General features: G+C 34.4%; 1 protein-coding gene across 4 annotated transcripts in view; it reads left to right on the plus strand.

Moving 5' to 3' along the window:
• The window catches only part of ALS2 (alsin Rho guanine nucleotide exchange factor ALS2), a 70,787-nt gene that overhangs the window by 39,219 nt on the left and 16,087 nt on the right, over positions 1–15,481 (plus strand). For 3 of the 4 annotated variants that reach the window (XM_077885374.1, XM_077885376.1, XM_077885375.1), the window contains exons 13-23: positions 3,428–3,590; positions 7,250–7,381; positions 7,808–7,936; positions 8,292–8,362; positions 8,771–8,837; positions 9,179–9,381; positions 9,489–9,554; positions 10,615–10,713; positions 11,286–11,450; positions 12,571–12,682; positions 12,891–12,968. In XM_077885374.1, coding sequence (XP_077741500.1) covers positions 3,428–3,590; positions 7,250–7,381; positions 7,808–7,936; positions 8,292–8,362; positions 8,771–8,837; positions 9,179–9,381; positions 9,489–9,554; positions 10,615–10,713; positions 11,286–11,450; positions 12,571–12,682; positions 12,891–12,968 — 1,285 coding nt within the window. Of the gene's footprint in view, positions 1–3,427; positions 3,591–7,249; positions 7,382–7,807; positions 7,937–8,291; positions 8,363–8,770; positions 8,838–9,178; positions 9,382–9,488; positions 9,555–10,614; positions 10,714–11,285; positions 11,451–12,570; positions 12,683–12,890; positions 12,969–15,481 lie in introns of those variants that run through there. The other variant, XR_013373121.1, reaches the window with a different exon arrangement.

Here is a 15,481-nt window from a genome sequence, read left to right on the forward strand (position 1 = left end):
CCTTCTCTTTTGAATTTGAAGTTTTGGTAAGAAAATTGCACTAGCAATTATAAAGTGAGTATGGGAACTTTATATTTTCTGGAATAGTTTGCATGAGATAGGGAATATCTGTACTTTGTGATTTTGTAGAATTTGTAAAAACGTATGGCTTTTGTGGGGGCATTTCTGTAGGGAGTTTTTAAACTACTGAATTTCTTTAATGAATAGATCTGTTCAGGTCTTTATTTCTTCTTATGGCTTTAATTATTTGTATTTTTCTGGAAAATTATTCATCGCATTCAAGTTGTCAAATTTATTAGCATGCTATTGCTACCATTGTCTTTTTTTTTTTTTTTTTTGCTACCATTGTCTTAAGATGTTTTTACCTCCATAATAACTCTAGTGGTACCCCGTATTTTTCATTCCTCTTATTTGAGTCTTTTTTCTTTTTATCTTAGTCAATTTTGTCATCAGTTTACCCTTTTTAATTTTCTTTTCAAGATTAAGCCTTAGTTATTCCTTTGCTTTCTTTGTTTTCTGTTTCATTAACTTCTGACTTTTTAAAAACGATTTTAGGACAGCCCGGGTGGCTCAGTGGTTTAGCGCCGCCTTCAGCCCAGGGCATGATCCTGGAGACCTAGGATGGAGTCCCATGTCGGGCTCCCTACATGGAGCTTGCTTCTCCCTCTACCTGTGTCTCTGCCTCTCTATCTCTGTGTCTGTCATGAATAAATAAATAAAATCTTAAAAAATAATTTTATATCTATATATTATATTGACTAAAAAAAGCTTATTTAGCCTTCAGTGTTAGTGAAATGCTAAATCTTGCCCCCCACCCCCACCCCCCGGGAGAAAATGACTGCAGCCAAACCAGTAATTAAGTGAAGGAAAAAAATGAATGGTTATTTTTTTTTATGAAAGGTTATTTTTGCAAATAGTAATGCTTGAAGAAAAACAGGTTTATTGTAGGAAGATACAAAAGTAGGTGGAGATTTGTGGAAATATAAAAATGAGGAGGTGAAGGACAATGAAAGTTGCTGACCCTGATGCCTTATTTTGTTTTACTTTTTTGTTACCCTTCCACTAGTATTTCAGAGTTGAGTCCACAGTACTCAGGAATTGACTTGACTCCTTGTTAGAGCAGCTAAAGCAGATGACATAAGCAAAAGCCTCTTGCTAGAGCAATTAATGAACAATGAGTGACTTTAAGCTAAGGAAGCAATATGAAGTCTGGATTTGGGCATTTCCCAAGCTGTGGTTCATGAACCCCAGGGTTTTACATACTTAAAAAGCAATAATAACCTCTTTATAGCTTCTATTTACAAAGTCAGTATTTTAAATTATTTAGTATTTATTTAAAAGGAGAACTTCTAGAGTGTAGCTGGCGAGCCATCATGGCAGTAGGTCTTGGATGTTGATACCCAAGCTCTCATCACTCAGCTGGTTTATTATTTGGCTCCTTAACTCATGCTAGCCTAGTGGCTTGATCATCACGTAGGTTTGTAAAAAAAAATATTGTGGTAACATATACATACCATAGTATTTATCATTTTAAACATTCCTAAGTGTATAATTCTGTGGCACCAAGAACATTCATGTTGTATAAACCATTACCACTGTTTATACGCAAAACTTTTAAAAATCATCCCCAACAAAAACTCTTTCTCTACCCGTTAAGCAGTAACTTCTTTCTTCTCCTAACCCTTGCTCCTGGTAACCTCTGTTCTACTTCTGTCTTTATGAATTTGCCTATTCTAGGTACCTTACATAAGTGAAATCATATAGTATTTGTCTTTCTGTATCTAGTTTATTTCCCTGAGTGTAATATTTTCAAGGTAGCATATACGAAAATTGCATAGCTGAATGCATTATTCCATTATATGTATAGTCTACATTTTGTTTATCCATTCATCTGTTGATGGACACTTGGGTTGTTTCTACCTTTAATGTATTAATGTTTGAGCAACAAATACAAATGTAACCATGTAAGGAAGAGCAGTATTGCCACTTTTAGATTAAAACTCCCACAAGAAGATAAGCAGAACATCCCTGGTTCAGTTTTCCTGAGAATATACAAGGGCCTTTTTGGGAAAGTCCACAGGCAAGGACATGAGTGAGTTCTGAAAAGTAATAGGACTTAAAAGAGTTAGAACATTTCTGGTGTAGTACCGCGTATCCAGAAGAAATGTGGTTATAGCAACTATGTGTTCAGCCTCTACTATTTCAATCTCTCAGGAGTAGGTTAAAGCAGAACACTTCTGTGGAGTTAAATGAGTGTCCTTAGCTGATCTCAGCAGTAGAACATGTAGGAGAAAATAGGAACATCCACACAAGCCAAATATAAATAAAAATCTGGGTCATGTTCCCCAGGGCACTCTCTCTCAGATCTTTTAATTGCATTATAAATCCAATTTGTGCTATTGAACTTTTGGGTTCCTGGAAATTATTACATATTTTCCATTCCAAGTTAGTATTTCATAATTTCTGAGTTAAATATTTCTTTATTCTGTAGTTTTCTAAGGAATTATAAAATGATTCATTCTTGCTTATAGTCTTGTGTGGCATTGTCTTATTTGAAGCCTTGTAGGTAAGAATTATAATGTAATGCTTTTTAAGTTCTCAGGGTATTACCTGGCATATAATTATTGTTTACGAAGGGACAGATAATTATTATTCTATCCCACCAACTCTTAATTACTTTCACATGTTTTTTCTTCTTTTACATTTTTTAAGTATTTTCGTCTGATCATAGTCTCAGTGGGTTATTGATCACCATTAAGACTTGCAATAAAATTATAGTAATGAACTTATATAAAACTGAATATGAAAACGTTGGCTTCAGCTTAAAATGTTTTTGATGATCTCAGCATTGAAATCTTCACATAGGATTAGCTTTACTGTTTCCTGTTAATTGTAGTACTACAGCTTTTCATTACTCTCTTGTAATAAATTCTTATTAGGTGAAGGAAAGAAAGAAATGAGAAGTATTTTAATATTACATGCCAGTTGTGTTGGAGTGAAGAGCTTTGTTTCTCCAGATTTTTCTGTTTAGTACAGCTGATTAGAGCAATTAGTCTTGCCATTTATTGCTGTGACTTTTGGCTTGGAAATTAACAGGTAATGGTGTCAGCTGGATTCCAGTTATTCCCTGAAACTCTGGGATTCATGATTCATTTCCTAGAATTTAAGGCACAGTTTATGATTAGCCATCTCTTACTATTGCTACCATATGCTACTTCTTTATATGCAGAAATCCTATTTTATAAACAAGGAAATTCTTTTAATTGTATGCCTTATTTCATTGCATTTATTGTGTACTTTCATAGCACCAAAAAAATGTGCATTCTGAAAAAAGTACTATCTATCTAGTGCAATATATCTATTGAATATCATGCATTTGTCAATATCAAAAAAACTAACAAAATCTCTTTTTGTCCTCTATCTCTAGTGATTTCCTAAATAAAAACCAGGAGCTATTACAAGATTTATCAGAAGTAAATGATGAAAACACCCAATTGATGGAAATACTGAATACTCTGTTTTTCTTGCCAATCAGACGACTTCATAATTATGCAAAAGTTTTGCTAAAGCTTGCTACTTGTTTTGAAGTGGTAAGCTCCCATAAATATCTCATTTGGACTCTTGGGAAGCCAAGGATTATAGTTGTTTGGATTATACTACCCCAAGATCTCAAACTCCACTAATTTACTGTTTATATGTTTCTAATTAAATTATTTTTCTTCAAGAAAATGAAAGTTTGTAGGTAAATCTACTTCTCTTTGCTTTTGATTTAGTTTTTTCTTGAATTTTATCAAGATTAGTTGTATTCATTTTATGAAAAAACTGTCTAAAGTTGAGACCCAGTTACGCTACTTACTTAATAATTGTCAAAGTTTATTGAATCATACTAGTATAAGTTACACAGAGCTCCTTCAAACCCTGGCTTTCTGTATAATGAGATATGTGTAAGGCGGTGGAGTTACCACCTGGCCAAGACTCATGATAGACTCATGCCAGGTATTCAGGTCACCTTAGCATATGCTATGAGAAATCACAGTGTTACAGGATTTTCTCAAATGTTAAGTGGTCCACTTTCTATATAAAATTAGTTAGGTGGAGTCCTAGAAAATTAGTACCACTCTGGGATATGAGTGTATGTACACTAGTCCTGAGACATTTACCTTTGAAATTGTACTAAAACATATAGTTCATTTTGTTTCCACTCTGAAGGGCTCCAGAGAAACCATAATAATTCTAGGGTCTCTCCTATTTTAGAATCTTTTAAATGATGGAACTTACCTCCTTATTTGGACAGATTGCAGTCTCCAGAGTGACCCAGGAACTGATGTGGGCTTTTTATGTTTGATTTTACTGTGGTCTCACAGACCTTTTCTTTAGTCTGATTTCAATTTAACTCAAACTGGTGTAGTTTTAGCAATGAAGGTTTGAGCTATACAAATAACCCAATGAGACGGAAATGTCATCTCAGTGTCTCCTCAATCAAAGGTCTTCCCTCCTAGACCAACTTAGAACTTTCAGAGAATCTGATATTGCAGTATTTCTAGTCTGAAGGGTCCTAATTCTGTGTAAAAAACAGACTCTTTAGCTTGGCATTTAAGGCCCATTATAGTATGATACCCTCTTTTGTTTCTAGCCTTACCTATTACCCTGTGTCTTACATGTTAGTTCAGATCCCTGGATATACATGTTTTTATTTCCTTCATGAGATTCTCTACCGCCATCCTAATTATGGAAAGATTTCAAGGCCTGGGTCAAAAGTCATTTTATCATTAAAATGAAGCCCTCTCTGACTATATCATATTCCCTCCTCTTTTCATCTTTGAAAAATTAGTGACTCTTTTCTCTGCGCTTTGTTAGTATTGTCTTTCTCCATTATTCTCTTATCATGATCCCCAGGAGTGGGGATCAAAATCATCTGTGGAAATTTTTTCAAAGTACATGGTCATGTTCCAAAACTAAATTGTTATGTACTAAGTCTCAGGTATATCTCAGACATCATATATACATAAATTTCTCTAGATAAAAATAATACCTAATATTTACTAAATGCATTCCATGTGCCAGGTACTAAGCATGTTATATGTATTTATTTAACCCTCATGTCAACCCTGCGAAATAGATATTATTATGATCCCCTTTCTACAGATGAAAGAGTTGAGGCACGATTGAGAATTGGTCAAGCTAAAACTTATATTCAAGGGCTCCAGAGTCTGTTCTTTTAACCACTTTATATTGTCTTTTCTGATAGATAGCCTATTAACAAAACCCATTGCATTATTCGGGTATGTTGTATGTTTTTCTCTTTTCTGCCTTGTTTTAAGCTCCCAGAAGACAATGATTGTGCCTTACTTATTTTTTTATCCCTGACACTCAGCAGAATATTCTGTACATAGTACATTAAATGTTTTTTAAAGAATGGAAAAAATGAGTATGAATCATTAAGAATTGTGGAATATAAAGTAATTACTCTTGAATGTGAGGGATCATCCTTTCGTTTCACCATCTGCTCACTTTCCACCTAGCATAATAATAATAACCTGTTCCCTGGTTGGTTCTCCAGACTTGGTCCACAAATCTCTGGGGATTCTAAAGACCCTTTCAGAGGGCTCACAAAATCAGACTGTTTTCAGGACAATATTAAGACATTTGCTTTTCCATGGTATGTCTTTTGCACCAATTTGCAAAAGTAAAGATGGACAAACCTGCTGGCTCCTTAGCATGAATCAAGGCGGTGGCACAAACTATACTCACAGTCATTGTGTTCTTTGCTGCCCTGCACTTGCAGTTAAAAAACAAAATAAGTAAAAATATGCTGGTTTAACTTAGAAATTATTTTGATGACACAGCAAAAGTTGTTAATTTTATTTAACTTCAACCACTGAGTATACATCTTTTTTTTTTTAGGTATAATTGACATGTTACATTATATTATTTTCAAGTGTTGAACCTAATAGATGTAATTATTGTGATATGATCACCCAGAATAAATCTTGTTATCATCCATCACCACACATAGAAGTATATATCTTTTTAATATTTGGTGTGATGGAATGGAAGTACACAAAGTAGCTCTGCCGCACACTAAAGTATGGAGGTTTTTCAAGAAAAAGCATAAGATTAGTATTGTTTGGGTTGAGAGCTACTTTTTTTTTTTTTTTAACTTGAAACAACAATTGACACATAACCATGTTTATTCATATTTGAGTATTAGGCAGATATTTTCTCAAAAATGAGTAAATGAACCTATATCACTTCAAAGAGAACAACTGACAGTATTTGTTGCCGATGATAAAATCTGAACTCTGAAGCAAAACAGTAAAATGTGGGAAACATGTATGTATCACTGTTGAGTTTGGTGGTTTCCCAGTACTTAACAATTTTTTCCTGATGAGATTGGTGATAATATTAACATGGAGCTTTTGATGGTGTATAATAAGATGTATCAACATTTGGAAGGTCTGTATAACTACATGAACCAGTATTTTTCCAGATATCTAATCCACATGCAGAGGTAAAAGATCTATTCAAAGTGTAAGATAGACTGGTGGATTTAATGTAATGGAGTACAAAAGTTTGATTAATGTAATTTCGGATTCCACATTTTAGCTACTTTTAAGAATCTACCACTTAAGAACTTTTGGTTTAGTTTCAAAGAATATTCACTATTATTTGAAATGGCTATTAGAATAATCCTCCCTTTCCAATTATGTATCCTTATATAGCAAGATTTTCTGCATATATTTCAACCAACAGATTATATGCAAGAGATTTGAAAAACTATAGAACCATGCTACTTTTCATATGAAGCATTTTGTTATTTGGAAAATAAAGTTATTTTTCATTTAAACTATTGTATTTGAAGTGAGTTAATAAGGATTTTATTTTTCAACTTTATTTTCTAATATGGTCAAATATCAATAGATAAACCCACATAAGTAAACATAGGCCAAACATTTGAGAATTCCTACCCTATCATGAGTTTCTCCTGCTTTCCTCACTGATAACTGCCAGTGTTTGTTTCTTTCCCCTGGAGTTATTCCTCTGTTTTATATGTACGTGTATATACTAGAATTTTTTGGAACCAATCTTCTTTCTGCTCAGCCCCCTCTAGTGCACCATGTCTGTTCTTCATTTGGATTTCTTCCCTAAATTTAATACTGTGTATATATACCACACTGAGGCTACAGATTCTGGACAATTGTTTTATATTCTTTTTCTCTCCCCTGCTCCCTTAATTATTGGCTTTCAGACATCTCCAGAATACCAGAAACTGCAGGATTCCAGTTCTTGTTATGAGTGTCTTGCTCTCCATCTCGGCAGGAAAAGGAAGGAAGCTGAATACACACTGGGCTTCTGGAAGACCTTTCCTGGGAAAATGACGGTAAACCATGCCAATAGTCATTACCCCAGCAAACAGCAGGCATATCCATAACAACTGTCATAATTTTCTCTATTCCTCATTTGTTTATTTATTTATTTTCCTCATTTGTTTATGATAATGCTTTTAATGAGCCCTTTTCTAAGGGTGGTTTAAGGACCACACAATAGATGCTCTAAATCTCAACACCTACCCTCGTTTCTAGGAATCCTCCGAACACATACCACCTTTTGTTCACTTCTGTCTTTTTCTTAATTTCCTTTCAGCACTTTTATTAAATGCTCAGATCCTGTCTAACTTTAGTTTTAACACCAAGCTAAGCTATGAGCGACAAATTCTCCTAAACATGATTTGTTGCCTTTTTTCATTTTCTCTTTGCATGTTAAGATAATTCTCATGGTTCAGTTATGTATCTGTTTTCAATTCTAGGATTCCTTAAGGAAGCCAGAGCGTCGACTGCTCTGTGAAAGCAGTAACCGGGCCCTATCTCTGCAGCATGCTGGGAGGTTTTCTGTGAATTGGTTCATTCTCTTTAATGATGCCCTGGTCCATGCCCAGGTATGCCAGATTTCTAACCTTTACTTAGTTAATTAAACCATTAGTTTATGTTAAAAATATTGTGATTTTGCCAAAATTATTAAATAAAAGAGAATGTTTAGTTTACATTTGTGGTATGGATCAAATTTCAGGGAGCTTTTCTGGTTTCCAGATTGAAAGTGAATATGAGCCATGTGAAGGGTTCTCGTAGCAGAGATGGCAAGACCCACTGGGATTAGCTATGTTATGGGGACTGTGTGATTGAGATGGTGGCACCCATGTGGACTTAACCATTTGAAAGGGGTTATATATTGTAGTAGAGACCCTAGGGCCTACATGAGCTTTCTCAGATGTGTCTTCACGTTCTTTCTTTCAGTTCTCCACACATCATGTTTTCCCTTTGGCCACACTATGGGCAGAGCCACTTTCTGAAGAAGCTGGTGGTGTGTAAGTGTGTCCCCCTTCCCTGACCCTCACACTAATTTTCTCCCTGTGCTACGTAGGTAGTTTCCTTAGATGTGAAAAAAAGCTCAGGAGATCTCCCCATTCTGCATAATGAGGCTCATCTTCACAGCCTATAGATAGTAAAATGGACTGTTGTGAAGATCATGGCTGATCATGATAAGTGGTGGAGGGCTTCTTCATTGCTCACATCCACATTATTCAACACAGAGCAAAGAAACTCTGTGTCCTTTCTGTCTCCTACTCTGAGAACCAAACCTAGAACATGTCTACATTTATAATTAATTGACTTCTGCTCCTCTTGAAGTAAACAAGTTACTTTTCATATTTGAGGAGTGATACTATAATGACATGTTGTCATACCTACTGATATTTATTCTGTGACTGTTTTAGGAATGGCTTAAAGATAACTACACCTGAGGAGCAGTTCACTCTCATTTCATCAACACCCCAGGAAAAGGTTAGTCCATTATGATATATATATATATTTATTTTTTTGGCCTGGCTACTCATATCTCTTATGCTAGGAAAGAAAAGATAAAAATTGTTTTTGCTTGGCTAATGATCCATAATTATGTCTGGTAAGTATTAAACCAAGACTATGGATTTGGTTTGTTTTTTTAAAATGTGATATAGTTTTAAACGTACAGAAGGGAATTCCAAGAGCCAGTCAGCCTTAGTCAATAAGAAAAGCATTAGGAGACAGAAAAATTATTCACAGCAAGGAAAGCTATCAGGATTTAAAGCAGTGCTTGATGAGTTGTTGCCTTAGGCTTATTGACATTTACTTTTTGTTCCTAGACTAAGTGGCTTCGGGCTATAAGCCAAGCTGTGGATCAGGCTTTGAGGGGGACAGCTGATCTTCCACCTTATGGAAGTGGCAGCAGTATTCAGAGGCAGGAACCACCCATTTCACGCAGTGCCAAGTATACTTTCTATAAGGATCCTCGCCTAAAAGATGCAACCTATGATGGACGCTGGCTTTCAGGGAAGCCTCATGGCAGGTGAAAATGTTTAAAATTTATGTGTGGGATCTGATTCAATACTGAAAAAGTATTGGTTATCTGAAACATTCATTGATCTGTATTATTTTTTTGCTTATGCATTCCAGAGGGGTTTTGAAATGGCCTGATGGAAAGATGTATTCTGGCATGTTCAGGAATGGCTTGGAAGATGGGTAAGAAGATTGTGTAAAACATAAGAGTAAACTCAGCTTTAGCCCCTGATGACATTATTATGTATTGAGAGTTATTTTCCAAACAAACAGATTTTTGTTTTGTTTTTTAGAAATGCATGCAGTGTACTAGGGCTTGCAGTGCAGGTGTGTGATCATGAAGAGGGTTGGGAATGTAGGATGCAGCCCTGGTTTACCTAGAGTGAATCTTTTACCTTGATAACCTTGTGACCTCAAGTGACACAGCCCTTCTGTATGTTAAAATGGGACTGTTTTCTTTCCATTTCTCAGTGGTGAAGAACCTGGGGTAATATTGATGGTGAACTGGTGAGATAATAGTGTCCTTTTACACAAAGGACATAGAAAAATTTTCCTTTCAGTAGTGTTAAGTCATCTTTAATTTCTGTGATATGCTAAAGGAGAATTCTTCTAGACAATATATTATCCTAATGGTACTCAAGTGACGTTACTTTTGTATAAAGGTGTCATGTTTTCTAATACTGTAAAAATATTTGCATGATAAACTTACACCAACGAAGTATTTTGTGTCATTTTAGAGAAGTAATTTATTTTACTATATGAAAATTATTATATAAATTTGATAGATGATTTGTGTATGTGATGATGTAAATTTTTATGATGTCTTTTAATCTCCTTTTAATGGAATTTTAGAATGAGAGGAGACTTTAGATAATCTCATTTATTACCCTGCCATACATGGATGAGAGAGCTGGGTACTGGCACTTATCCAAGGTGATGTGGCTAATTAGTAGCAGAGAGGCTTAGGGCACAAGTTTTCTGTTTTTCATTGAAGTTGGGGTGAAACATGTAATTGCTGTGAAGTGAGATTGAGGCCCCACTGCTCTAAATTTACCTGATAGCTTAGGTAATAGATACAGTTGAAACCAAGACCCCATGTGCCCCTTTCCTCCATAGGTAATCTTTTTCTGTTCTCCTTGTTAAAATGTTTATAAGTGCATATACATTTACTTTACTACTTTACTATAGGAAAGGTGAATATGTCCAGAATGCGTCTTCTCATGTCTTTTATTCTCCTTGGTAGATATGGAGAATACAGAATCCCAAACAAAGCATTGAACAAAGAAGACCATTATGTAGGCCATTGGAAAGAAGGAAAAATGTGCGGTCAAGGAGTCTATAGGTAATAACATTGGAAAGGTTGTTGGACTGCCATTGCTTTTTCAAAGAATCACATAAACTTAAATGTTTGTGTAATCAAAATTTTCAAGGAGCAAGTAAATTTAACTTACTCCCTTTATGACTAAAACTGTATAGAAAGTCTTCTTATAAAGGTAACTTTTACCTATCACAAGATGAAAGTATTAGGTTATTATTTAGTTTTCAACAAAACTATACAAACCTTAGAAACCATAGCTTTCTTATAGAATCTGCTAAATGTCTTTCTTATAAACTTCTATTTGTTAAACAGTATGGATAAAACCTATCTTTCAGAGATTACTCATTTTTTCATTTTCCCATGAGGGATTATTACACATTTTTCCACATGTTAACACAGAATACTATCCATGATGTCTTTAATTTTTAAGCTTCTTTCACTCAAATATGAAAAATTTTTATTGGTGAAAAATAATCATATAAATAAATAATTATAGCTACCGGTGAGACATGAGTATAATTTTGAATTTTTTGAACTTTGTAAAAGTGAGCATCAGAATTTAATGTGTGTGTGGTCTTCATTCTTTGTAACCACAGTTATGCCTCTGGTGAAGTGTTTGAAGGCTGTTTTCAAGATAACATGCGTCATGGTCATGGTCTCCTTCGAAGCGGAAAATTAACTTCCTCTTCTCCCAGTATGTTCATTGGCCAGTGGGTAATGGATAAGAAAGCAGGATATGGTGTCTTTGATGATATCACTAGGTACAGTATTCTTCTAATCTCAAAGTTGAGTGTGAGAGGACAAGGTTCCTATACTTCTCCAATAACTACAATGTTTTTATGAAGGCGAGGCATCTTACTTAGTATTGAGAAATTTTTTAATAAGAAGACATAGTATGGCATCATTTTATCCATTTGCTTATTAACCAAATAACAGATTATTTCTTATAAGATCAGGATCTTTCAAAATTAACATTGGTACCATTTTCCTTAAAGCTCTACATGTACAAAGCTTTTAGTGTTTTAGAGGTTACCAAATCTATTATGAAAAGAAGAACTTTTAAAATAATCTGTAGATAATAGGAGTATAAAAGATCAGAGAGAGCCAGTGGAAATTCCGTTTTGGGGTCATAGGATAGTATCTAAATACCTTTCTGCTTAGGTCTTTCAGTTAGGTCAGGGACTTGTTACCATGCCAGCAACCTGGGAGTCAAGCTTAAATTCAATTAACTAAACCTTGGGGATGAATATATTTCTTTTGCCTCCATGTTTGATTTAGCCTGATTTGCTTTCGAACTTAATATATACTTTTTTCCCCTTCATGTTATTTTCATAATGTGGGATTTTAAAATTCATATATTCAGATGTTATTACGAAACTCCATGATTATTTAATAAGCAGTTTATACTTTATTTTCTTTTAGTGGAGATTAGTAAGAGTTCTCTAAATTTGAGTTTGTGAAGAGTGAGACTTCATATGATAAACCTTTGTTTTTTTTTTTAAGTTAGTAAATTTTGGGGTAAGAAAAAAATATGCATAGATTTGAGTCTACCTATTACATTTAAAATGAAGTTATAGAGTTGAATTATTGGCATTCCTTTTTTCAGTTACCAAGGACATACATGGAATATGTATATACAGACCTATGTCAGGTAGTCTGTATTATTAAATTCCTGAGAGAACATTACTACTACTCTGTATTCAGATGTCTTTTGCTACCACATTGCTCCGTGTTTGAGGAGACAGAGTTAATTATTTTAATCAGAAAAATGGAACAGATACTAACCTATGAGTGATGCTTGGAATCTCCCATGTTATAATTGTCTTTTTCTATCTCATCCTTCTCAGTTTTTCATTTCATTTCTTCCCTATTTCTGTACAGAGGGGAAAAGTATATGGGAATGTGGCAAGATGACGTATGTCAAGGGAATGGTGTGGTAGTTACCCAATTTGGATTATACTATGAAGGCAACTTTCACCTTAATAAAATGATGGTGAGCAGAATAATTTGCATGTAGTTACTAGTGACTTTTTTAAACTCCCATGGTCTTACTTTTAAATGATCATTTTATTAATGTTCTACCTTCTTAGTACTATTTTGTGTTTTAAGATTATGTAAGGCTTTGAGTGAATATTGCTGTACATCTTTTAAGTTGCTTTGCATTTTATCTTTTGTGATTTTTATTTTGTTTCTTCACATAGGGAAATGGTGTTTTACTTTCTGAAGATGATACTATATATGAGGGAGAATTTTCAGATGACTGGACTCTTAGTGGAAAGGTTGGAAACTAACTTTCTTCTTCCTCTAATACAATCTACTAACTTTTTCTTGACCTTTAAAAAAAAAGCTACCTTATCATAAAATTCACCTGTTTTATGAGTACATTTCAGTGACATTTAGTAAATATAAAGAGTTGTACACCATCACCACAATCCAATTTTAGATCTTTCACATCATCCAGAAGATTTGTCACCATCTCTTGAGCATTTGCAGTCACTCCCCTTTTTTACCACTAGGCCCTGACAACCTCTAATGGACTTCATAACTCTGTAGATTTGCCTTTTCAGGTTCTTTCTTATAAATGGAATCATATAATATGTAGGCTTCTCTGGGGTTTCCTACACTTTAATGTTTTTGAGATTTTCCCATATTTTGGCCTATGTAGCACTTCATTCCTTCTGATTGCTGAATAGTATCCTAAAACCACATTTGGTTTATCCCTTCACCAGTTGATGAGCATGGTATTATTTCTGACTTCAGACTATTATGATTAATACTGCTGTAAACATTGGAATACAACTTTCTGTGTGAACATATGTTTTCATTTCTCTTGGGGAAGTATTTAGGAGTGCAATTGCTGGGTTATATGGTAAATTGATATTTAACATATCAAGAAACTACCAACTGTTCACCAGAGTGGCTATATCATTTTACATTATCATCAATGTATGAGCAATCTAATTTCTTTAAAACTTTGCCAGTATATTTTTTATTTTCTGGTTTTTTCTTTTTGTCATTCTAGTAAGTGTGAAATGATATCTCATGGTTTTAATTTACATTTTCCTAATTACACAGCATATTTTCATAATAAGAATTAATGATTCCTAGATTTTCTTTGGTAAAGCACCTCTTCAAATATTTTGACATTTTAAGAATTTGCTTATTTATAGTCTTACTATAAGACTATAAAGGGTTCTTTATAAGGGTTCTTTGTAAGGGTTCTTTATATATTCTGGATATAAGTCCTATATCAGATCTAGGATTCACAAATACTTTCTTGCAGTCTGTGGCTTCTCATTCTATTTTCCTATTAGTGCTTTTTGAAGCCCAAAGCTTTTTAACAAAGTCCAGTACATCAGAAATATTTTTATGAATCAGCCTTTTGATGTCATATCTAAAAAATCTTTGCCTAACTCAAGGTTGTTAAGATTTTCTTCTTGGGGTACCTGAGTGGCTCAGTCGATTAAGCATTGGACTCTTGTGTTTTGGCTCAGGTCATGATCTCAGGGTAATGAGGTTGAGCCTCATGTTAGGCTTCATGATCAGCGCAGAGTCTGCTAGAAAGTCTCTCTCTCCCTCTGCCCCTCCCTCTGCTTGTGTGTGCACATGTGCACGCTCTCTCAAGTAAATAAAATCTTTTAGAAAATTTTTTTCTTCTAAAAGTTTTATAATTTTAGCTCTTATTTTTAGTTATGTGATTCATTTTGAGGTACTTTTGTTTTAAAGATTTTATTTATTTATTCATGAGAGACACATGAGAGAGAGTCAGAGACATAGGCAGAGGGAGAAGCAGGCTCCATTCAGGAGGCCTGATGTGGGACTCAATCCCAGGACTCCAGGACCACACCCTGAGCTGAAGGCAGACGCTGAACTACTGAGCCACCCAGGCGTCCCCAGTTTGAGGTACTTTTGTATATGGTATGGGTTAAAAATCTGAACTGATCGTTTTGCATGTGGGTATCCAATTGCCTGAGCAACTTTTCCCATTGAATTTTCTTGACACCTTTTTTAAAATTAATTCACCATAAAATGTGATTTTTTTTGACTACTGAATTGTATTCTAGTGATCTACTTGTCTCTCCTATGCCAGTACCACACTGTTTTGATTACTATAGATTTCTATTAAGTTGTGAAATCAGAAAGTGTAAGTCTTCCAGTTTTGTTATTTTTAAAAATATTTTGGCTATTCATATAAATTTTAGGACTGGTTTGTTAATATTTGCAAAAAGCCTACTAAGGTTTTGATAGGAATTGTGTTGAATTTATAGATCAATTTGGGGAGAAATGCCATTTTTAATAATCCTGAATCTTCCAATCCATGAACATGGAACATATCTCCATTTATTTAGATCTTCTTTAATTTCTGTCAACAACGTTTATAGTTTTCAGTGTGTATCTCTTGCATAGGTTTGGTTAAATTTGTTCCTAAGCGTTCTTTTTAATGCTATTGTAAAGAGAATTTTTTTTAATTTTAATTTTTGGATTGTTCATTGCAATTATATAAAAATACAATTGATTTATGTGTTTTGTTCTTGTATCCTGAAACCTTACTGAACTCATTTATTCTGCTAGGGGTTTGGTATGGGGTGTGTGTGTGTATTTCTTAAGATTTCTTTTTTTTTTTTTTTTTAAGATTTATTTATTTATTTGACAGAGCACAAGTAGGCAGAGTGGCAGGCAGAGGGAGAGGGAGAAGAAGCAGGCTCCCTGCTGAGCAGAGAACCCAATGCAGGGCTCTGTCTCAGGACTCTGGGATCATTACTTGAGCTGAAGGCAGACGCTTAACCAACAG

The sequence above is a fragment of the Canis aureus genome, chromosome 36 (genome assembly GCF_053574225.1).
Source record: "Canis aureus isolate CA01 chromosome 36, VMU_Caureus_v.1.0, whole genome shotgun sequence".
NCBI classification, from domain to species: domain Eukaryota; kingdom Metazoa; phylum Chordata; class Mammalia; order Carnivora; family Canidae; genus Canis; species Canis aureus.